Below are 23,852 nucleotides of genomic sequence, written 5' to 3' on the forward strand. Positions count from 1 at the left end.
AAGGTACACCCCTAGCTCTTTTTATTTTATATATTTAAACAAGATCTCACTAAGTTCCTGAGGGTCTTGCTTAATTGCTGAAGCTGGGCTTTGAACCTGTGATCCTCCTATCTCTGCCTCCTAAGTACCAGGATTACAGGGATGTGCCACCATGTCTAGCAAGTTATATATTTTCATGAATTTATCCTTTCCATTGAGGTTTTGAAATTGGTTGTTATAACAAAGGTTTATTATTTTATTAATTTTAAACTGGTATTGACTATTGTGTATTTTTTCTATTGTTTTTTCTATATATATTTGGATATTTCTGAACACATTTTTCTCTCTTCAAATGAATACACCCCCTATGCCTCCAACTATCTCAAAAATTGTCCCATTAAAGCTTTATTTGTTTGCCTTTTCAAGAACTATCTTTAACTTCAGTATCTATTGCATCTTTTAAAATTAATTTTTATAGTTAGCTTTATCACTTTCTGAGGTATTTCTTCTACAACCTATAACATTAATTATTCTTTGTTTCTTAAAAGTGGATAATTAATTCAAAATTTGTTCTTTCTAGGTTTTGTTAGAGTTTTTAATTCTAGCATGTTATAATTTTGCAGATATCTCATTACTTGGTTATTTTATGGATAATGATATATTTATATTTTTCATAAGTTTCATCTTTCCAGGCTAAAAACTGAATTTCGTAGTCTAGGTACTTCTCTCATAGAATTAAAAACCTAAATCTTGTAGGAGATTTTGAAGGCTTTATTCATTCTCTGTCTCACTCTCCCTCTTCCTCTCTCCCCTCCCTCCTCCTCTTTCTCTCCCCCCTTTCCCCTTCCCTCTCTCCCTCTCCCTCTCCCCCACCCTCTCCTCTTTCCCTGCTTGGTGCTTCTCTTTTTTCTCCTTCTGGCTGCTCTTGTCACACTTCCCATACATTGGTACTTAGAGTCGTAGACGAGTGGTCATTTCAGTGTCCCCTTCCCTCACTCCACCCTTTTAGTTTTCTACCTTCCTTACACCAGGGACTTCACCACCATTTTCAACATATTCCATCTTGCTTGCTCCTTCTCAGAACCTTGGCCCGAGCACCAAGGAGGAGTGTGCCAAGGTGACCTGTGTCATTTTCTTTACATGCTCAAAGGTTTGTCATTCCTCACTGTGGGATCTTTGTCATTCCTCATATATGTAACCTGAGGAAAGCCTAAGAAGAAAGCATACCTGGTAGACCACGAGCACCTGCTCTTTGCAGCTCTGAGCCACACGTTTTAGTTGCGGGCTCTTCTTCCCTTGCTCTTCTACTCAAGGGAACGGCCTGATTTTGAGGCTCACGGGGTTCTTGGCTCAGATGCTGTCTCTCTGCCTCACAAGTTATGGTGAGAATTAAATGAGATAAGGGTAAACCTGTTAGTTTCATTTTGTGCCAGTTTTCCTATGCTGTATTCTCAGGAAATTCTATTAAAGAGAACTTGTGCACTACTGTGGCATTCTGTGTTAGATGAGGGAAGCCCTGATGGGAAGCAGAGGTGGTGGCAGGAAGGACATGAGGCACAGGAGTTGTGCTCCATGGCTGAAGGAGGCTCAGGGGAGACGCCTGTCTCTGGAAGAAAGAGCCCCTGACGGGCTGCCAGGTAGGGACACTGTGTGGCTCTTTAGGCCATCTGGCCCTTTACCTACTTATTACTTGCTACATTCAGACACTGGCCTTTTTTGAGTTCAATTTCTTTGAAAAAAAATCAACCTTCACTTATAATAATGTTTTGTAGGGGAGATTTTATGGTTGTTATTCTGGATTCTAAATAGCTGAGTTAGAAATGAGATTTTGCCCTGGGCATGGTGGCACTCATTTGTAATCCCAGTACTTGGGAGGCTGAGACAACAGGATCACAGGTTCACAGCCTCAACTTCTTAGTGAGGCTCTACGCAACTTATTTGAGACCCTATTTCAAAATAAAGAATAAAATATAGGGCTGGGGTGTAGCTTGGAGGTAGAAAGCCCTTGGGTTCAATCCTCAGTACTGGGGAGGGGGGGGGTAAGTATAACTCAGTAAATTGTTTACAAAGAAAATTTTTCATTTATGATAGAAATAATTTCATTTTTATTTTACTGTGTTCTAGAGTCACTTAAATTCTCAAAGACACTGTGTCAGTCTTATATAAGCATCTAGTCTGTTTTCAAAGATTGTATCAGGGGACAAGCAGATGGGGATGCCTGTATATAAGACAGGTAAGGGTCAAAGCCTCTCGCCCATGAAGGAGCTTCCACAGAAAGATTTGAAATGACTGATCTCTTTTCTTTTAAAATTTTACAGAGGATGTAACTAGGGCCAGGAGAGAGAATCTTTTTACTTGCCTAAGCTTTGTAAGTAGGAAGGTACAAAACTTAGAGCTAAATCCAGAATTCTGTTCTGGATTTAGCCCAGTTATTACATATATGGCTTGAGTTAGGAAAGTTCATCTATCAGCTAAGAAAAATCTACTTTCCCCCCACCAAAATGGATGTGGCCATCTATATAAACTAGTTTTACAACTTGATAAAAGAATATCAAATTTAGAGATAAGCATATGGCCAAGGATATTGAACTATCTTCAGGTTTTATACAGAATTCCTACATTCTAGGTTCTCGACAGGAAATTGGTGTCCATATTTTTGGAATATTTTTCTTGGTAGAAGTTGCATTTTAGAAGAAAATAGAATTTGTTCATTTCTCTAGATGGTCTAAATTTTACTCTGTGATGAAACCAGATGGTCAGAATGCTAAACGCTGGGCTATATTTTCTTGATTTTCAGAAAAATAGCCCTCGCTAAGTTGTAACTTGGAATCGGCCTCTCAATTTGTACTGAGGAGCACTTCAAGAAAATATGGCTTTAATGACATGATTATCTTTCCTTCTAATACTCTTATTCCCCTCTATATTCCCCTGGATAAGAAATTAGAGCTAAGGGCAAAGAGGGAGTTTATTTTCCCTTGAGAACTGGTATTTTTTTCCTTGTGGACAATTACAAGGGCATAATTGATTATATTTCTCATTCTGTTTTGGCCTGAAGAGAGTTCAGAGCCAGAGTTGTGACTTGTCCAGAGTATCCCTTTGTCTCCATCACTGGGGGGTCTCACCCCAGTGCAATATCAGAAGTCATTCTTTTTTCACAACTTCTCAGTTTGACAGGCACTGGATTGCAACATTCTCCTGTGAATTACTAGAGTACAGTTGTGCCCCAGAGTATATTTATGTATGGTGAATATATTTGGGGATTTTTCTGCAAGTAGTATTAAGTAAATAGTGCCTAAAGTGTTAGAACTATATTGTTACTTTATACTGTTTCTATTTTATATGAAGAATATACATGTATAATATTACATCAAGTATAACATTAGATATTAATTTACTTTATTATAGACAATGTCAAAGACAAGTGACGTGCATAACGGCCATGACAGTGGGAGTCTTTCTATTTTCCATGTTAATGTGAGCCAACCTAACTATTTTAGTCTAATATTTGGAGGAAATTTTTATTTGTAGTTAAATACACAGAGGATTTACCATCTTGATCATGTTAAGTATATAGTTAAGTGGCATTAAGTACATCTGCATTACTGTGCAACCATCACCATTGTCTATCTCTGGAAGTCTTTTCATCTTGTGAAACTAAAACTGCCCATTAAACAATTACTCTGCATTCCCCACTCCCTCCCAAGCCCCTGAAAACTAGCATTATTTCTATCTCTCTGAAGCTGATTACCTTGTTGTACCTCTTGCGAGTGGAATCATACAGTAAATATGTGTTTCTTTGTGATTTGTTTCACTTAAAATCTTCAAGGTTCATTCATATTGTACCATGTGTCAGAATTACATTCTATTTAAGGCTGGATAATATTCCATTGCTTGTGTGTATCACACTTTATTTTTTCATTCATCTGTCCATGGATACTTGAATTGCATCCTTCCTTTACCAATTTTAAAGAACGCTGCTGTGAATATGGGTGTACAAATACCTCTTCAAGACTCCGCTTTCATTTCTTTTGAGTGTCTACCCAGAAATGGAGTTGCTGGACCATCTGGCAATTTTTTTAATTTTTTTGAGGAACCACCACCTTACTTTCCAAAGCAGCTATTCCATTTTACATTCATCAACAATGTCGAGGGTTCTAATTTCTCAACCTTTTTGTCTGTCTGTCTGTCTGTCTGTCTACCTATCATCTTGGTATCAGCCATTCACAAGGGTGTGAGGTGGAAGACAAGTAGAAGTCAGAACACGTTCTACTGCAGTGCTAACCCCTGCAGGTGGCCAGGCTGTCCCTCCTTCCATTGACCCACGCCTGCTCCGCAGAGTGGTGCTTTTTCAAGCTGCACGGCGTTCACCCTGAAGGGTGCTGGGGCGCACGTTAGCATCCTCTTTTCCTATCGCTGGAAGACAACTCCACAAAGCAGGGTTCGTTCTTGAGATTTTCTTGGATTTAATACTTGGTTTGAATTTATGTTTTGTATTCTACCTTTATGTTTATCTTTCTGTACCTAAGATTACACACCAAATGTTTATTTGCTATCATATCTTAAAGGAGCATTATTTAATTGAAAGAAATTTTATTTTTTCTACAGAGTTGGCTTATAAAATAAGGGAATGCTTGTTTGAATCCCCACAAGTATAAATTATGAAATAAGGAAGTTGATATATTTGAGGATACATGGGAACTAAAAAAGTATGTATTACTTAAGACCAGAAAATGATTGACCTGAGCATTAGAATTGAGTAGGGAATTTCACATCCTTTTTATCATAATTATTATTTTGTGAACCACAGTTAGGAGTACAGTTTTCATAAACTTTGAAGTCAGGAAAAATGTTAAGATTGAAATTTGGGGAACATTTAACCACAGATTTAAAGGGGACCTTAGGTAAAGTCATCAGATTCTCCTGATTTCCATTTGCAGAAATCCTGTCTGCAACTTCTGCCAGCCAGGTAGTATTTCCTACTGTATGCAAACACTTCATCATAGAGCCAGGGCCCGAGTCAAGCGACCTGGGTGTGAATCAGGCGCCATCACGTAGCAGCTCTGTCCCCACGCAGGTCACGGGATCTGGCTGGGCCTGAGCGTCCTCTCAGGCAATAACCTTCACAGGGCTGTGTGGGGGTCACTGCACGAGACAGTGTGCATTCAGCCTGACACCTGGCACAAGCAAGACAGATGTTAGTGCTGCTACCACTACTGTTGTACACAAAGGACCTCTTAGGGCCACCTGTTCTACTAGAAGAGAACTGTAAATATGTGAAGGTTAAACTTTACATTAAATCAAAATTTACCCTCCCCCTACTTTAAATTCACGATTCCAGGTCTGTGCTCTGCAGCATCGTGAAAAAGTGCGTTTCTTCCTTTGACGGTTCCTCAGCTATTTGGAGTAACTAATAAATTCTTTATTTCCCTTGGGCAAACATCTCCAAGCACCACCAGTGTTACTGCTATGTCAGGCTTTCCAGATCATTCCTTCTCTCTTCCCCTGTTCCTCTGAGGTTTTTCTTACAATGTGTCCCCTAGACACAGTGTAGAACTGCAGGCCAAGGCCAAACACAAAGCACACCCTCTCTGTTAGCCTTCTCTCTGCTCACAGGAGGCCCTGTGGCTGGGCCCTGCTGCCCTCCTCTCCGCTCCCCTCTCCCCTCCTTGCAGTGTCCTGTGGCAGCAGCCTCCTGCTTGAGAGCCTCCGCCTTCCACCTCCTGCACCTTCTCCTCCCAGGCCGCCTCTAGTCGGCCTTCGCAGGAGCGATACTTCTCAGGACATCCTTGGGAATCCTGGGTGGCATCTGTCTCCCAGGGCCCCCTCCCCTTCATACATGTGTTTTTCTCTAGTGTTTTCCACCATCTGACACACTAGATATTCCACCCCTTTGTTTCTTCCCTCAGAGTAAACGGTAAGTTTGAAGAGTGCAGGGATTGTCTGTACTTTTGCCAGGGTTTCCTGGGGCTGGGCATGCGTAGCATGGCCTGGTGGGTGGAGTTTGTTCACTGAGAGCACAGCTGAATGGGTGACTCTTCCTTGCTTTGAAGTTGCTTTAAAAGAGGGGCACTTGACTTCACAGTTTTTGGTCAGAATTTTTTTTTTAAAGATTAAAAAAATGTTAAGTCTCCCTGAAGAAGAGAAAATAAGCTGTGTTCATTGTTTTAGGACTTTGGGAATTTTCAAATCCCTTTGATTGGTTAGTAAATTCATATTTTTTGTAAACTATTTTCTCTTAAAATGTTTAGTTTTACAAAACTGTACATTATTAAAACAAGAATATTTGCTCTTTAAATTTATCTTAACAAAGCCTCTGAGGCCAGGACCGGAGCCTACCGAGGGGTGAGGCTGGTGCCAGGGACAGCAAGGCTGGGATTGGAGCCTGCCATGAGACAAGGCCGGTGCTTGGGCCTTCAAGGCCAGGAATGGAGCCTGCTGAGGTGTGAGGCTGGCGCCGGGGCCAGCAAGGCTGGGATTGGAGCCTGTCGTAAGGCAAGGCCAGTGCTAGGGGCTCCGAGGCCAGGATTGGAGCCTGCCATGAAGCAAGGCCAGTGCTGGAGCCAGAGAGGCCCGGATCAGAGTAGGCCGGGTGTCCAGGCCTGTGCCGGGGCCTTCAAGAGTGGGATCGGAACCTGCAGTGCAGCATACACAGAGAAATATCACAGTAAATAGAAAATCAGATGATTTCCCTAATATGCAAAAACTAGGAAGAAATGGGTAATAGGAGGAGATCTCGTTGAAGAAAGGGCCCTATGGAGGAGCAATTAAGGTGACCAATCAGAGAGGATGGGATGGGGGAAGATGAAATCTCTTTAAAGTACATGATGTACTTAAACAAATATATCAAATTAATCACTAAATCAAGCATGGGGTCGAGGGAGGGGGTGGGAGTGGAATGGAGATTGGATAAAAGCTAATTGTGTGCTTGTATATCCTCACAAGTCTTGTATTCCATTGAGATGTTTGACTACAATGCACCAATAAAAATATATCAAATAAAAATTAAACAAAAAATCTTAACAAAGCTTTCCAAGGTGTGAGTTTAAGGCCAGTAATCTTGGCTGGGCGTGGTGGCGCATGCTTGTAATCCCCGCGCTTGGGAGGCAGAGACAAGAGGATCGTGCAGGTTCGAAGCCAGCCACACTGGCGTAAGAGACCCTGTTTCAAAAATATAAAAATAGGTCTGGGAGTGTAGTCCGGAGGTAGAAGGGCTTCCAGGAACCCCACCACCACCAAAAAAAAAAAAAAAAAAAAAAAAAACCCAGTGATCTTTTAAACTCTGAAGAGTGGCTAGAGTCCCGAACCAGGTGCTTAATGGATATGTACCAAGGAAATCTCATTTTCTCTGCATTCCATGACTGGCAAAACTTGTTAACAACTTTTTAAAGATACTTAAAACATTTTCAGCCAGGCATGGTGGCACATGCATCTAATCCCAGTACTTGGGAGACTGAAACAGGAGGATGGCAATTTTGAAGCCAATTTCAGCAGGGCCCTCAGCAACATAGCAAGACCTTTTTAAAAAAATAAATAAAAAGGGCCAGGGTGTAGCTCAGAGATAGAACACCCCTGGGTCGATCCCTCATACTCCAGAAACAAAAACAAAACAAAAAATAAACGAACAAAAGAAGAAACAAAAACATTGTCTCCAGATGAAGTTTTATCTTCCAAGTTGTGATTTCGGCATATTTTAGGGTTTTATTTTCTAGTTTAAGAACTAGGAAACCACTTGCCAAAACAGAATCAAACATAAATATTTACACAAGGGAAGTTACTTTCTGAGCTTAATAATATTTGCCATAGTCAGAAGGCTAGTCTCAGAGCTAAAGGCACTTAAAAAGCAGACTTGAGGTGAGGCAGGCGCTGATACAGGTGTGAAGACGGACTCAGCCAGTAGTAAGACTCCCATCAACCTAGTGAGGTGCTGTTCCAAAATAAAAATTAAAAAGGGCTGGAATCATAGCTTGGCGGTAGAATGCTCTTGTGATCCATCCTCAGCACCACAGTAAACAAAGTGGAACCATGGATTATATAGCTGATAGTCTTCACCAGTAAGAAGGAAGACTGCTTTTGCAACAACATGGATGAGACTCAGACACAAGAGTACAGTCATTTATTTTAAGTTAAAAAATAAACCTAAGCCAGGGTTATAGAAATCAAGAGAGTGGCTGCCTGGGCTGTGTGTGGATACAGGAGAATTTGGGAAAGGGGTAATAGAAATATTCTGTATCTTGGTAGTGGTGCTAGTTATATGGGGTATATGTTTATAAAAATTTACTGCTCTGTACACTTAAAATGGAGGTGTTATATATAATCATAAAAATCATAAAGCTCATTTAAAAAGCTAAAGCTGCTATGGTGTTACCTCTGGTATAAATAACTTTTATCTAGTTCTTTTCACCAGCAGAACTATAAACTATTATAAAGCCTCTGAATAACTTCTGAAAACGACATTTGCTTATGATTAAACTTCTCTGCTTTTAAAAACGATTATCTGTTTTGGTATATATCTAAAAAGATATTTATTTCAAGAACATATAAAACATACAGATCTGTGGTGAGCAATTATATAAGAGTGAGCTATTTTTAGGTAGAAGCTTTGCAACCGTGAAGAGAGAGGAGTGTGTTTAGCAGATTTTCAGATTGGGCTCCCATACTAGATATCTGAAGAAAGCCTTGTATTCGGGACCATTTAAGAGTACTTTGTGAACCCACTTTACATTTTATGCAGTGCAAACTTAATGCAACATTTGTAAACATCAATCCTAAGTAAAAATATTTTAAAATAATTATATAATTATGTGAGAGACATATGGAAGACATACAGGTATAGGCAGACAGCTATTTTCTGTGTAGAGAATAATATAAAAATCAGAACCCAGGAACTACGAGCAAGATTTTAAGGTGTCTTAGTCTAATCATCCCAATGTACAAACACAAATATAGCTTCCATTGCTGTTTAGTATCCTGCATTGTTTTGCATGAGAGTGTTTTTATTGTCATATCTAATCTTTGATAATAGTTTTACAGCATTATAAGAAGCATATTATTGGTTCAATTCCCAATTTCAGTGTGTGAGTAGACTTGTCCATGTATCCTTTCTATTGCTAATCATGATCGTTTTGTAGCTTTATTGAGGTATATTTGGTGTAGTATAGACTACACACAGTTAAAGTATAGTTTAGGCAGGTGTGGTCATGAATGCCTGTAAGCTCAGTGTTTGGGAGGCTGAGAGGGAGAATTGCAAGTTTTAGGACAACCTCAGTAACTTAGTGAGACCCTGTTTCAAAATAAAACAGAGGTAAGCCGGGCGTGTTGGCGCACACTTGTAATCCCAGCATTCGGGAGGCTGAAACTGGAGGATCACCGTTCACAGACAGCCTCAGCTACTTAGTGAGGCCTTGTTTCAAAATAAAGAATAAAAATAGGGCAGGGGATGTGGCTCAGAGGTCAAATGTCCCTGGGTTCCATTCCCAGACCCATAAACAAACAAACAGAGGTAGAATGCGATGGGTTCAATCCCCAGTACTACTAAATAAAGTGTAGGATCTTTATTTATTATTTAAGGGCTTTGACCATGCTTACACTGGTAAAGCCACCATCACAATCGAGATAAAGAATACTACTGCCGGGCCCGTGGTGGTGCACACTTGTAATCCCCGCGCTTGGGAGGCGGAGACAGGAGGATCGCGCAGGTTCGAAGCCAGCCGCACTGGCGTAAGAGACCCTGTTTCAAAAATATAAAAATAGGTCTGGAAGCGTAGTCCGGAGGTAGAAGGGCTTCCAGGAACCCCAGTACCATAAAAAAAAAAATACTACCTATCTCTTTGTAATCGCCTCCATTCTTTCTCTTATCCATGACCATATGCAACTATTAATCAACTATCATAAGAGATAAGAAGAAAATTTCTAGAATTGGGAAGAGTCTTGGCTTCTTTTTGTGTGTGTGGGTCTGGGATGGAACCCAGGGGCATTCAACCTCCAAGCTATGCACCTTGCCCTATTTTTTATTCTTTATTTTGAAACAGGATCTCACTGATTTGCGGAGGGCCTCACTAAGTAGCTGAGGCTGTCCGTGAGCCGCGATCCTCCAGTCTCAGCCTCCCAAATGCTGGGATTACAGGCGTGCGCCACCACACCTGACTGAGTCTTGGTTTCTTTTAGCCAGTGAAATTATTTTGAGATTCACCCATGGTGATGCAAATCTCAATGCTTCATTTCTTTACATTGTGGATGGCATTGGCTATTGAGTACTTCATCCATTATTTAACTAGGTTTTATTGTGTTGTAGAAGCTCTTTATATAATTGTCTGTATAGAAAATTACATATTTATTTATTTGTTTGTTTTGTGGTACTGGAGGTGGAATCCAGGGGCTTTTCTACCTTCGGGCTATACTCCCATATCTATTTCATATTTTATTTGGAACCAGGGTCTCACTAAGTTGCTGAGAGCCTCACTAAGTAGCTGAGGCTGGCTTCGAACCTGTGCGATCCTCCTGTCTCAGCCTCCCAAGTGCTGGGATTACAAGTGTGCACCACCGCACCCGGCTGAAAAATTTTTGTTACCTGTGCTTCTGGTGTATCTTATGCTTTGTAAATTGACTAATAATAATTGTACAAATGTTTTATACAGTTATTATTAGTCAATTATAGAATTATGTTATAGTATGATATTTCCATATGTATACAGTGTACACTGATTCTAGTAATTGACATATCCATCACTAATATATATAGTATTATGTAATACTATATATGTATTATATAGTATTTGACATATAATTTGTTACAGTAATTGACATATCCATCACTAATATATATAGTGTATATATATAATATATAGTATTATGTTACTGTATGATATTTCCATACATGTATACAATGTGTACACATTGTATCCATACATATATACAATGTGCAGTGATCATAGTAATAGACATATAATTCACCCCAAATGTTTATCATCTCTGTGTTGGAAACATTCAGATTCCTCTTTACTAGCTATTTTGAAATAGTTGGTTGTTAACCACAGTTATCATACTAAATATAGAATCTTAAAATATTTCTCCTACCCAATTGCATTTATTGAAGCTTTTTTTTTTTTTTTTACTAAATTGATAGTTTTCTAAGTGGGTTTTTATCCAGGAATTACATCAGAACAATTTGTGGTGCTTTATTAAAATGTTACATGTATTCATGTTAGTATTGGCATTTAACAAACAACCCAAATTAAATAGTATTAGCTTAAATTAGAGATGTAGTTATCTTTCACCTTGAAGAATATAGGAGGTAGGTAGTCTGGGCCTGCTGTTAGGGTTTATTCCAAGTATCCAGATTCCAATCAGCAGGAAGGAAGAAGGGGCAGAAGAAGGGCCCTGTTTTTTTTTAAGTAGATCTGGTAAAGTCTGCACAGTATTCCATTCTTCTTGGCCAGAACTTACATGGCTTTAGCTGCCAGAAAAACTGAGAAAGATAGTCTTTTAGCTAGAGGGTGATGTACCAGGTACTAAACTGGGGTTCTTACCAAGGAAAACGGGGGGGGGAGTAGGTATTGGGAGAAATTAGCAGTCTGACACAGCCTTGTTCATTCTTGGAAATCCTGATCAATAGATCTGGAACTGGGTCTTTTGATTTAAAAAAAACACAAGACAAATCAGCAGCTGGTCCCATTAGGCTCTTTCTGATTGCTAGATTTGGTTCTTAGCCAGGTTTTATTTATTTATTTATTTATTTATTTATTTATTTATTTATTTATGTGTGTGTGGTACTGGGATGGAATCTGGGAGCATTCTACCTCCAAGCTACACCACCACCAACCCAATTTTCTTTTTTCGGTGGTACTAGAGGTAGAACCCAGAGGCTTTCTACCTCCGGGCTATACTCCCAGACCCATTTTATATTTTATTTGGAAACAGAGTCTCACTTAAGTTGCTGAGAGCCTCACTAAGTAGCTGAGGCTGGCTTCGAACCTGCGTGATCCTCCTGTCTCAGCCTCCCAAGCGCGGGGATTACAAGTGTGCGCTACCACGCCCGGCTTTTTTAGCCAGGCTTTAAACAGGACAAGTTTACTACCTACCAGTGCTCAGGATGGAAGCTGTACTCCTGGAGGGCATGGTTCCAGCCAGGGCAAGATCTGTTGACCTGAAGAATGTGTCATTTTTTATAGCAATTTATGTGATCCTGCCAGGGCATCTAAAGGATGGTTGATTTTTTTTTAAATTTTTTGGTGATACTGGGGTTCCTGGAAGCCCGTCTATCTCCAGGCTTCACTCCCAGACCTATTTTATTTTTGGAAACAGGGTCTCCTAAGCCAGCGCAGCTGGCTTCGAACCTGCGCGATCCTCCTGTCTCTGCCTCCAAAGTGCGGGGATTACAAGCGTGCGCCACCACGCCCGGCCTTAAAGGATGGTTTTTAAAAATGGTTTGCTGTGTGTAGTCCAGGTAACTCTGCCTCCACCTCCAGTTGCCTGGTCAAGAACCCCAGTCCACAAGGAGGTGAAATCCTCTGCATTTAAAATACTCATGATAATATGTTTCCATCTGTTGTTTTGGGGCACTAGTATTTATTATTGGTAATACTATGGGTGGGGAAACTGTAGAATTTGGTGATAAAAGACCTTAATGACTTTTGGCAAGTTGCCTAAACTTTTTGATCTTCTGTTTTTTGTTTTTACATAATCACATATATGCCTCATGCAGTTGTTATTTTTTTTTTTTTTTTTGCGGTGCCAAGGATGGAACCCAAGGGCATTCTACATCCGAGCTACACTCCCTATTTTTTATTCTTTATTTTGAAATAGGTCTCACTGAGTTGCAAAGGGCCTAAGTAGCTGAGGCTGTCTGCGAACCCTGATCCTCCTGTCTCAGCCTCCAAAATGCTGAGATTACAAGCATGCGCCACCACGCCTGGCTTTGTTATAAGAATTTGATAAACTGGACAGGCGTGGTGGCACATCCCCGTAATCCCACTACTAGAAAGACTGTGCAGGAAGATCACAGGCCAGCTTCAGCAGGGTAGCAGGGCCCTCAGTAACCTAGTGAGACCCTCTTTCAAAACAAAAAAATAAATAGGGCTGGGGATTTAGCTCAGAGGTAGAATCCCCTGGGTTCAACCCCCAACACCACAAAAACTGGGAAAAATAAAAAAGAAAGAATTTAATGACCTTAAAAGAATGTAAAAAATGCTATGCATGTGCTTTAGCAGTAGTAGGTATAGAAATAGTTGTACATATGCAGAACCACTATTATGCAATGCTCATAAAATAAAAGTCACTTTTTTGGCTAGAAAATTTTCTCATACTGAAATTAGGAATAATTAGATTTTCTGAGACATTTTGATGAAGGTTCTGCATTTAAATCATATCTTTTTTTTTTTTTTTTTGCGCGCGTGTTTGGCGATGGAACCCAGAGGCATTTGACCTCTGAGGTACACCCTCTGCCCTATTTTTTATTTTTGAAATAGGGTCTCACTAGGTTGCAGAGGGCCTCACTAAATGGCTAAGGCTGTCCACAAACCACCATCCTCTGATCTCAGCCTCCCACATGCTTGGATTACAAGCATGCACCACCATGCCCGGCTGTAATTATTTATTTATCTTTTTTTTTTTTTTTTGGTGGTACTGGGGGTGGAACCCAGAGGCTTTCTACCTCCGGGCTATACTCCAAGACCTTTTTTATATTTTATTTGGTAACAGGGTGTCACTAAGTTGCTGAAAGCCTCACTAAGTAGCTGAGGCTGGCTTCAAACCTGTGTGATCCTCCTGTCTCAACCTCCCAAGCGCGGGGATTACAAGCGTGCGCCACCACGCCCGGCTTGTAATTTTTTAAATACTTATTAATACTGGTTTAAGTAATCTTAGCAAGAAAAGCTATCTTGTATTGAACTTCATTCTCTCCTGTCATTATACAGTTTAACATTTATCTATTTAAAAATAATTTGCCCACAGGGTACAGCAGCATATACCTGTAATCCCAGTAGCTAGGAGGACGAGACAGGAGGATCACAGGTTCAAGACTAGCCTCAGTATTTTAAGCAAGCGCCCGTTTCAAAATAAAAAATAAAAAGTACTGGAGGAGTAGCTTAGATGTAGAATACCCCTAGATTCATCTTTTGAAATAATAATAATATATTGGTAATAAATTATTAATAATAATGGCAATAATAATATATTACCAATACTTATCTTCAGCACATTTTATGTACCAATCTAAGAGCTAGGGATATGTGAATAAATATTTAGTGGAGAGTTAAAAAGTTATTAATGCCGGGCGTGGTGGCGCACGCTTGTAATCCCCGTGCTTGGGAGGCAGAGACAGGAGGATCGCGCAGGTTCGAAGCCAGCCGCGCGCGCTGGCTTAGGAGACCCTATTTCTAAATAAAAATATAAAAATAGGTCTGGGAGTATAGCCCGGAGGTAGAAGGGCTTCCAGGAACCCCAGTACCACCCAAAAAAAAAAGTGATTAATAATAGACTTAAGATTCCACAATCTACTGAATTCAATTGATTTAGAATTTTACAAGTCAAATTTTGTGGCACACACCTGCAGCTGTACTTCTTGGGAGGCTGACACAGGAGAAATTCAGGTTTGAGGCCAGTCTCAGCAACTTATATAGGCCCTCAGCAACTTGGTGAGACCCGATTTCAAAATTAAAAAATAGGGTTGAGGGTGTAGCTCAGAGGCAGAATGTCCTGGCTTCATTCTCCAGTACCACCAGAACAAAAAGAAGTTACTATTTTTATGCAGCCAACACGGATGTATTACTTTACATTGAAATGTGTTTGCATTGTTCTTAATACTGTAGTGGTTTAACAGTCTCTTGTGTCAGCACATGGTGCCTTTAGCGTACAGTCTTCCATGTGCTACTTTGGGGTTGTATAGGGCACGTAGAGAAGGCAGTTTGGGTTATCGTAGAGGCTCCTTATGCAATCAGTGACAAGTAGTTCAGTTCTTCAATTGCAGAGCAAATTATTATGAGATCTTACTTGTACCAAAGTGCCAGAACCAGAATTAGCAAAACAGTGAAGCAAACATGCATTGCATCCACTCTCAGTAGCATATTGTGGGAGTGAACGCTACATTTCAAAAGCTTTTTTCTCTTTTTAAAGATACACAAAATAAAATTATTTGTTATGCTGTCATTACCACTGGTCTCTCAATGATTTTATTTTTATTGGAAGTTAATTTTAGATCATTGTTACAAAAACAAGGATCAAGTATTCTGGGTTTATATTGATTTTTAAATATTGATGTCACCATCGCTGTATTTTTAGCTCTCATTATTTACCCGCTATTTCACCCTAAGTATTTCTAAGTGCCTGTTTATTGGGCTCTGACTTGGATATGGAGTTACCCCTAAATTCTGCCTCGATTTAAATGTCTGAAGAGACGTTTTGAAAGTAATTAATAGTTTATTAGCAGAAACTGCTGTGCAAGAACCTCCTTTGAGGTCATCTTTCTCCAGCACGTCAGCAAGCCGACCAGATAGTCCGCCTCCAAGTGGGAAGGCGCGCGGGTCATCCTCAAAGGGATTTCTGTTTCTCTGTCTTGAACCAAGCTGAGAAAGATGGCAGTGTCTATAACAGTGGGCATATTTTAGTAGTGCCAGAAGCCAGTTCCATTAGATGCAAATAGGGAAAACACTTGCAAGCCACCACATCGACCAGGTCCGTGTGATTGCAGCCTGCTGATGCCTTGGGACCCCTCTTGTCTTTAATCTCAGGCTGGACTTATCTCATCTTGTTTGTCTCATAAGGTTTCTTAGGATATCATCTGCTAGGACCAGTGGACTGATGATGTCTGTTTCCTGTTTCTGTAGTCTTTAAATGCACCAAGACAACAGAAGCAATTAGAAGAAAACTTTGTTACACATACTCACCTATCTGTGTGTGTACACACACACACACACACACACACACACACACACACACACAACACACACACAGCCTTTTATTCTCAACTAATTATGTACTGTCCAAGCCTAGGCAAGGATCAAATATACACCTATGGGTAAGAACCCACCTCTTTTTGCAAAATCCAAGAATATTCTAGCAAGTCTCCCATCTCATTCCTATACCATTGTTTTCCTCTTTTTTGGGGTGTGTGTGTATCTGGGGATGGAACTCAGGAGCATTCGACCCCCGAGCTACACCCCCTGCCCTATTTTTTTTTTTTATTCTTTATTTTGAAACAGGGTCTCACTAAGTTGCGGAGGGCCTCACTAAGTAGCTGAGGCCATCCATGAACCGCGATCCTCCGGTCTCAGCCTCCCGAGTGCTGGGATTACAAGCGTGCGCCACCACATCTGGCTTGTTTTCCCTCTTTATCGAACCTTTCCCATCAGTGTAAAAGCAGGCCAGGTTGTCTTTCATATAAAACCTTATTTGCTCACCAAACCACTTCTAAAAACTCCCCCCACTTTCTCCTTGCCTTGTGAGCGGAACTGGAGAATGGCTCTAGCTGCTCTCGTCTCTTTCTTGATCCACCGGTCAGATCTTGGCCACCACCACCCTCTCAGCACTCACAGAAACTGTGCTTGTGGAGGTCCCCATCCACCCCATCACCGAGCCCAGTGCGCGGCGCGGGTCTCTTCCATCTGCCTCCGGGAGGTACCTCTTCCAGGTACTGTGTACTTCTGGCTCTCCTCTTCCTCTCCCCTGTCCCCCCTTTTTTGTTTGTTTCCTCTGCTAGTTCTTTTTCCTCCTCCTGCTAGGCTTCCATCCTTGGCTTTCTTCTCATTTTCATCTTTCTCCCTGAGTGATCTTATCTAGCCTTGTAGCTTAAAATATAACCCATGTCATGTATAACTTCTTCTTCCTTAACAACCCGACTCTGACTCATTGACATCGCACTTGCTGTCTTGATAGCATCACGTTTTCCATTTATAAAGCTGAGCTCCTGGTTGTTTCTGTCCTGCAGTTCCCCCACGTTAGGTCATTGTGACTGCCCTGGTTGCTCATCCCCAAGCCATGGTGTCACCCTTGATCCCTGTTTTTCCTTACATCACATAAGCTGTCAGCAAATGATGTAAGCCTTCCTTCAAAAATATCTGGAATCTAGCGGGCGTGGTGGTGCACGCTTGTCATCCCAGCATTTGGGAGGCTGAGGCAGGAGGATCAGGGTTCGAGGACAGCCACAGCCTCAGCTTCTTAGTGAGGCCCTTTGCAACTCAGTGAGACTGTTTCAAATAAAGAAGAGGAAATAGAGTTAGGGATATATGTAGCTCAGAGGTAGAATGCCCCTGGTTTCCATCCCCAGTACCACACACACACACACACACACACACACACACACACACACACACACCTGGAATCCAACACTTCTTAACACTTGGTTATAATACCCGCCTCCTGCTCCAGTTGCAGTGGTAGCATCTTAAGGGATCCTCTTCTATTCTGCTCTTGACCTCCCCTGAGTTTTCTTATTCAGTAGGACCATAAGGAAATGCATTACTTTAAAAAAGCAATGGTAAATAGCAGAGAAGAAACAAGGGTAATGGAATTGGCGACGGCCCTGAAATTTAACGTACAAAGGTGCTCGGCGAATCTGTGAAACGTAGCGAGCGCGTAGTGTGCTGCCATGAAGGAGTGTTTCCATGCTTTATCATGCCTTGGGCATGGGCTCGGAGCTTAATAACTCTGGGTCTTGGAGGTGAGTATGGCTGTTTAGCCTGGCTGTGGATTCAGAGGGGACATTGGCCATTTGTATTTTCACACAAACACGCCATCTGTGTCTTAGTTTTTCTGTTGCTATAACTAATACCAGAAACTGTATAATTTATAAGTAATAAAGTTTTATTCTGCACATGATTCTGGAGACTGACAGTAAGTGCATGGAGCTGGCGTCTGCTTAGCACCTGCTGAAGCCTTCTTCTGGTTCGTGGCATAATGGAGGGCACCATATAGCAAGCCAGAGCAAGCATGCTGCCCGGAATCTTTCTCCCTCATGAAGCAACTAATCATGCTGGCAGCCCTGTTTAGCATATATGACATATATATTTTTTTTTGGTACTGGAAATGGAGCTGGGGCATTGCACCTCCAAGCTACACCCCTAGCCCTAATTTTTATTTTTGAAACAGGGTCTCACTGAGTTGTGAAGGGCCTCACTAAGTAGCTGAGGTCCACAAGCTGTGATCCTCCTGTCTTCACGTCCCAAATGCTGGGATTACAAGCGTGTAACACTACCCTGCAGGTCTTCACTAGCCTCCATCTTCCTGTCTCAGCCTCCCAAGTGCTAGGATGACAGGCTGCGCCACCGCCGAGCCAGCATGTGACTTTGCAGGTCGTTTCCAACACATGAAATGTGAGGTGCGTTCAGATCACGGCAGTCCTCCACCTAAAGGATGCAGTAGGCAGACCTGAGGGCAGCAGAGCTCTTATCAGCCTCACCCAGATGCTTTTATCAGCTGTATGGCTACAGCAGGGAGTTACCTAAAGCACATATTTGGGAAAAAAAAAAAAAAAAGGTTTGGAGCAAGAATACTGTTGGTTCTGTAACCACAGAGTGAACTGTCAGTCAGTGCTGCTTCTTCACACAGAGAGAAAACTAGAGAGAGATTTTATTTTTAAACGCAGGATCTAGTATTTCAGTCTCTAATGGTCCATTCTTGTTAGTGCATCTAGGAGCAAAGACAAAAGGGCTGCTAATGCTATTAACTGACCAGAGCTTGGCCAGTTAAAAGACTGATCGTCAAGGCCCTGCGCTTCCCTACCTGATAACTGGCTGATTACACGCATGTTCTGTGAATGCCAGCTCCACTTCCCTGCTTGGTTGTGTGCTTTGCCAAATGATTTGATTATTGCCTCTGCATTACTTAACCCTGTTAAAACATACATACTAACAGGGCACTTTCTAGGGTGGGAAGAGGTCAAATGTGTATAAACTGGCAAGCATGTAGTTGCTTTTAAGTCTACTTTGCCAGGCGTGGTAGCACACGCTTTTAATCCCAGTTCTTGGGAGGCTGAGACAGGAGGATCATAGGTTCATGGCGAGCCTCAGCCATGGGAGGCCCTCCACAACTTAGTGAGATTCTGTTCCAAAATAAACAATAAAATAGGACTGGAGGTATAGCTCAGAGGTAGAATGCCCCTGGATTCAATCGCCAGTAAAACACACACACACACACACACACACACGCACGCACGCACGCACGCACGCACGCACGCGCGCGAGCGCGCGCGCGCCTGGACTCTTGCTGGCATCCATTTCTTTTGGAAGTATTCTCTGTTAACTCGCTTTCTTGCATGAAGCGAGTAAGATGGAAGTGTTTTGAGGAGACAGACTACCAGATAGGCTTGACTTCATATTAATATTTAAGGGACTACAGACATGAATTGCTATGAAACATGCATGTATTGTTAAGTGCATGGTAACTCAGTCCTCATTTTCTAAATAAGGAGTTTAATATTTGTGTTTGCTTGACTATATGCTGAATTTTATCATCTGAGTCTAAAATGCTCTAATGTAACTAGAGGCACATGTTGGGGCCCACTAGTTCTGTGACATAGATTTTTTATTCCTCTTAATAATAACTAGGCTAGGCTGGATGTGGCGGTGTGTGCCTGGAGTGCCCATACTTGAGATGCTGAGATGAGATGATCACAGGTTCATCATAGTAATTTAGCAAGACCCTGTTCAAAATGGAAAACAAACAGGGCCAAGGGTGTGCCTTGGAAGTCATGTGCCCGGGCTCAAGCCCCATACCAAATTAGTGAGTACTACCACGATCAAGAGAGCTTCTATAGTCTGAGAAGTATACTATCAGCATGCACTTGTCTCTACAAACATAAATGCAGCAAACATTGCCCCTGGGACTGGATGCACAGAAGACACCATTTCTATTACAGCATGGCTTCTAAGCTAACAAATGACACTTTGGAAGCATAGATTAAAAGGAAAGGGAATATTTTATGAAGTTGCATTGTATAATATCATTATTAGCAGTTCCATACTAATTTTTAAATGCAAGATCTTCTCTAGGTATCTCTGAAATGTCAAGCTTGTCAAGAATTTGAAATTAAATTATTCCAGTAATCCCTCTAACTAACTAAAATGTATTAATGGTAGCTGCTTTTAGCTGCTTCTCCGAGGCCATGGGAGAACTTGTCGCCAGTGCACTGCGCCTGGTCTGTGTCATGGATGCTCTCCTGGGTACATCACTTAAAGGATGGGAGAGACTGCCATTCTGTGGGTGGTTCATCATAAGGCTTCTCCCTTGCGGTAGATCCTGTTAGGCTTGTAACTAAGAAAATCCCCCTCAGGTCAACTGGAAGATAAAGCAAGGTTAGAAACAGGAGGCCCCTGCTTCCTGCCTGTTCACTCTCTCTTAAGAACAAGTAAGAACAGAGGTAGCTATGGCAGAAGTGAAATGTTCATATTTAAGATAGATAAAGGATAAATCTCATTTTGAATAAGATTTTGTCGAGACTAAATCTTTCAGGGCATTGATTATTTGCCATGTGGCTGAAATATGCTAGATAAATGTGGGCATCAAAATTGGTATATTTGTTAAATAGAGGAGAAAATTCAATTGATTCTTATATTTAAGGGTAAAATGTCAGCAGCATATTTGCATTTTGATATTTGAAAAGTTAAAAAGATATAGCTAATGAGAGAGAATGGGCAGAGTTGGAAGAATTAGGATCTTCTTAGCAGCACTGTTTCAGAATCTGCAAATATCACAGTGGCAGTGGGTCTTTTCCACTCAAATAATCATTTGGGATGTTACGCTCAGATCTATCATCTTATAGGTAAATGAGCTGTTTAATCCATCAGATGGTAGAAGAACAGTTTTATATTTTTTAAGTCAACTCCAGCCATGATAAAAATGTTTCCACTTCTGGAGATAGCATTTAGATTCCAGGAATATTTGCAAATATTTTTCATTTCTAAAAAATGTAATCCTGTGTTTATTTCAGTGCTGTATATCTTCTGCGCTCATTATGGCTTACCATTTATTGCTATTTTTATTTCATTATCACAGCTCTAATAATTATCTCGATGCTGTAATGATAAACACTCAGGTGCCTAAGGACTGGGAGTGCTCCCCAGATGAAAAGGTTAACCCTGCTTGTGATGGGAAGAAGCAAGTCAGAATTTAAGTCCCCTCCCGTGCTCGTAGCGTGGTGGTGTGGGGACATGGTCTAATCCTGTGTGGCTGTCAGGACCTGGGGCCATGGGAGGCGGAGAAACGGAGGCCAGGCAGAGGAAGGGTTGGCTTCAGCAGAGCAAATGGTACAGAGGAGTGTTGTGAGAGGGTTCAACAACTTCAGGCCCTGGCGGCCTGAGGTCCCACCTGGAGGAGATGTAGTGGCCACGCCCTCCAGGCCTTCTCCAAAGGCTTTGGGCCTGGAGGACGCACGGGGAGGGGGAGAAAGAGCTGTGAGTCTGCGATCTCTGGCCCCAGCATGGCTCTGCTTCTAAAACAGCTGTTTTATCTATCGATTCAGGATCCTACTTATATGTAACATCTAATGGGTCTTAGATTATATTTGAGAAAGAGATTCTGGTGCTAAATTGTAAACCAATGTGGAAAACCACTTTGTTGAACACTATTAGATTATTAGATGAGAGTAGAAACTGTGGATGACAGGAAGACCAGGAAGAAGAGACTTCAGAGGGGACACACTTGCTAAGGTATTGGCTCCAGCACACGGTACCACACTGTTCATTAACCGCGCAAGATTAAAAACTAATAGTGAACTAATAGTGGTCTCTTGACGTTCTGATACAAAAGTAGGTGGAACTGTCCTTACCAAATCCAGTACGTGCTATCCTGTGAGGGTTAGGTTGCTTGAACTATAGGCAATTTAGTCAGCTGCAAGGGCTCAGATACTCTTGAATTATATGCAAGGAATAGATGATATCTGTGAAGGATGAAAAATTAAATCAGAATTGACCTTTCCTATAATGTTTTGTTTTTTGAGTATACTGAATTAAAGGTTTTAAAATATGGACTTGAAACCAAAATATGCAATTGAAAAAGTTAAAATTAAAATGTTCAAGCTTTGAAAGGTGGTACAGGCCCATAATTCCAGTACTTGGGAGGCTGAGACGAGAGAATCACAGGTTTTTAGCCAGCCTTGGCAACTTAGACTCTCAGCAACCCAGTGAGATCCTGTTTTCAAATAAGAACTAATGATCATAATGATGATGATGATGATGATTGGGCTGGTAGTGTAATTCAGAGGCAGAACACCTCTGGGTTCAATCTCTAGTACTACAAAAATAAATAAATTACTTAAAATATTTATAGTTATTACTGGGAAACTTGTTTCCTTTTATGTACATTATGGAAACAAACTAGAGGCTTCTGTCTTACTCTCTGATGTAGTATACATTTTAACATTTATTTTATTAAAAGGCTTGCTAAAACTGGTTTCTTCATTTCACGATTGCTGTTTAGAGAGATATATTATCTCCTTTAAGAAATACATATGAATCCAGGCGTGGTGTCCCACGCTTATAATCTCAGCAATCTGGAGGCAAAAACCAGAGGATCGGGGTTTGTGGACAGCCTCAGCTACTTAGGCCCTTTGCAATTCAGTGAGATCCTATTTCAAAAATAAAAAGATTAAAAAATAGGGCTGCGGGTGTAGCTTGGAGGTAGAATGCCTTTGGACTCCACCCCCAGTACTGCAAGAAAGAAAAAATAAAAGAAATACATATGAAAGCCCAGCGAGGTGGTACACACAGCATTTGGGAGGCTGAGACCTGAGGATCACGGTTCTCGGACAGCCTCAGCTACTTAGGCCCTTTGCAACTCAGTGAGACCCTGTTTCAAAATAAAGAAAAAAAAATAGGGCCAGTGGTGTAGCTCAAAGGTAGAATGCCCCTGTGTTCCATCCCTAGTACCACACACACAAAAAAATTTTTATATGATTTCTCAATTGACTAACATGCTTCTTAACTAGGTCCCTGATTGTTGAAGCTGACTTTGTTTGGTAGTTCTTAATCCATTTTCATTAGCTAAGCTGTTGTGAGAAAAGGCCCCATGGGAAGAACAAAATTAGCTGAGTAATTTTGCTCATTCATCTGTGTGTATAGAACATGACTGTTTTCGTTTCTGATGTTGCAATAGAACTGCATGAGAAGCAAATAATTTTCACATCCTCAGCAAGTCTGTGTCCTGCCGCTCTGAAGTCTTTTTTATATATCTGCTTTCTTCTAGGTGAGGAATTTTAAGTTGGAACAGGAGCAAGAAAAAAATAAAATTTTGTCAGAAGCACTGGAGACTCTAGCCACTGAACACCATGAATTAGAGCAGTCTCTGGTGGAAGGATCCCCACCTCCCAGCATCCTTAGTGAGGACGAGTTCTATGATGCCCTGTCAGGTAACGGGAATCCTGCCATCATGTTGCTGTGGGTCTAGAGCTCACCACCTCCATGTCCTCTTAGAGTGGATGTCACTCAGAGTCCCTCAGCGTGAACAGACGGAGCTGGATCAGTAGAGCTCCCTACACTCCCTATATTTTCTGTGCGTGTATCAAGTTATTAAGGCAGGAGACTGAAGGCTTGGTGTAAAATTGGTCCCAAAGTCTGCTGATGTTGAAGTGTGTGTTGGGCTAATGGAGTGCTGTTAAAACATAGATTTGATTTATTCCTTGCTGAGTGACCATTTATTGAAAACCTTCCATGCCAGGTGCTGTCACATGCTCTAAAGAAACAGACATGGGCGGGCAGATTCTGTCCTCGGAGAGTCAGACTCTGTCCTTAGAGTGAAGGATACAGGTGAGGATACAGATGCAAAACTCGATTACAGGTCAGTCTGCTCAGTGCCAAGTTAGAGGTGAAGCCAAGGTAGCTGTAGCAGAGGAAAGGAAATGCTTGGCTTTGCCCAGAAACGCGCCGGAGGACAGTTTGGAGCCTCAACTC

The 23,852-nt window shown here is 41.4% G+C and overlaps 1 protein-coding gene across 1 annotated transcript in view; it reads left to right on the forward strand.

The window, feature by feature from the left end:
- Nucleotides 1–23,852, forward strand: part of OSBPL1A (oxysterol binding protein like 1A) — a gene marked incomplete at both ends in the record, with an annotated part of 217,349 nt that overhangs the window by 105,250 nt on the left and 88,247 nt on the right. Inside the window, one exon of the mRNA XM_080714416.1 lies at nucleotides 23,149–23,311. Within this exon, the coding sequence (XP_080570542.1) occupies nucleotides 23,149–23,311 (163 nt within the window). The remainder of the gene's footprint in view (nucleotides 1–23,148; nucleotides 23,312–23,852) is intronic.

Source organism: Muscardinus avellanarius (assembly GCF_963383645.1).
Source record: "Muscardinus avellanarius genome assembly, chromosome: 17".
In the NCBI taxonomy this organism is placed as follows: domain Eukaryota; kingdom Metazoa; phylum Chordata; class Mammalia; order Rodentia; family Gliridae; genus Muscardinus; species Muscardinus avellanarius.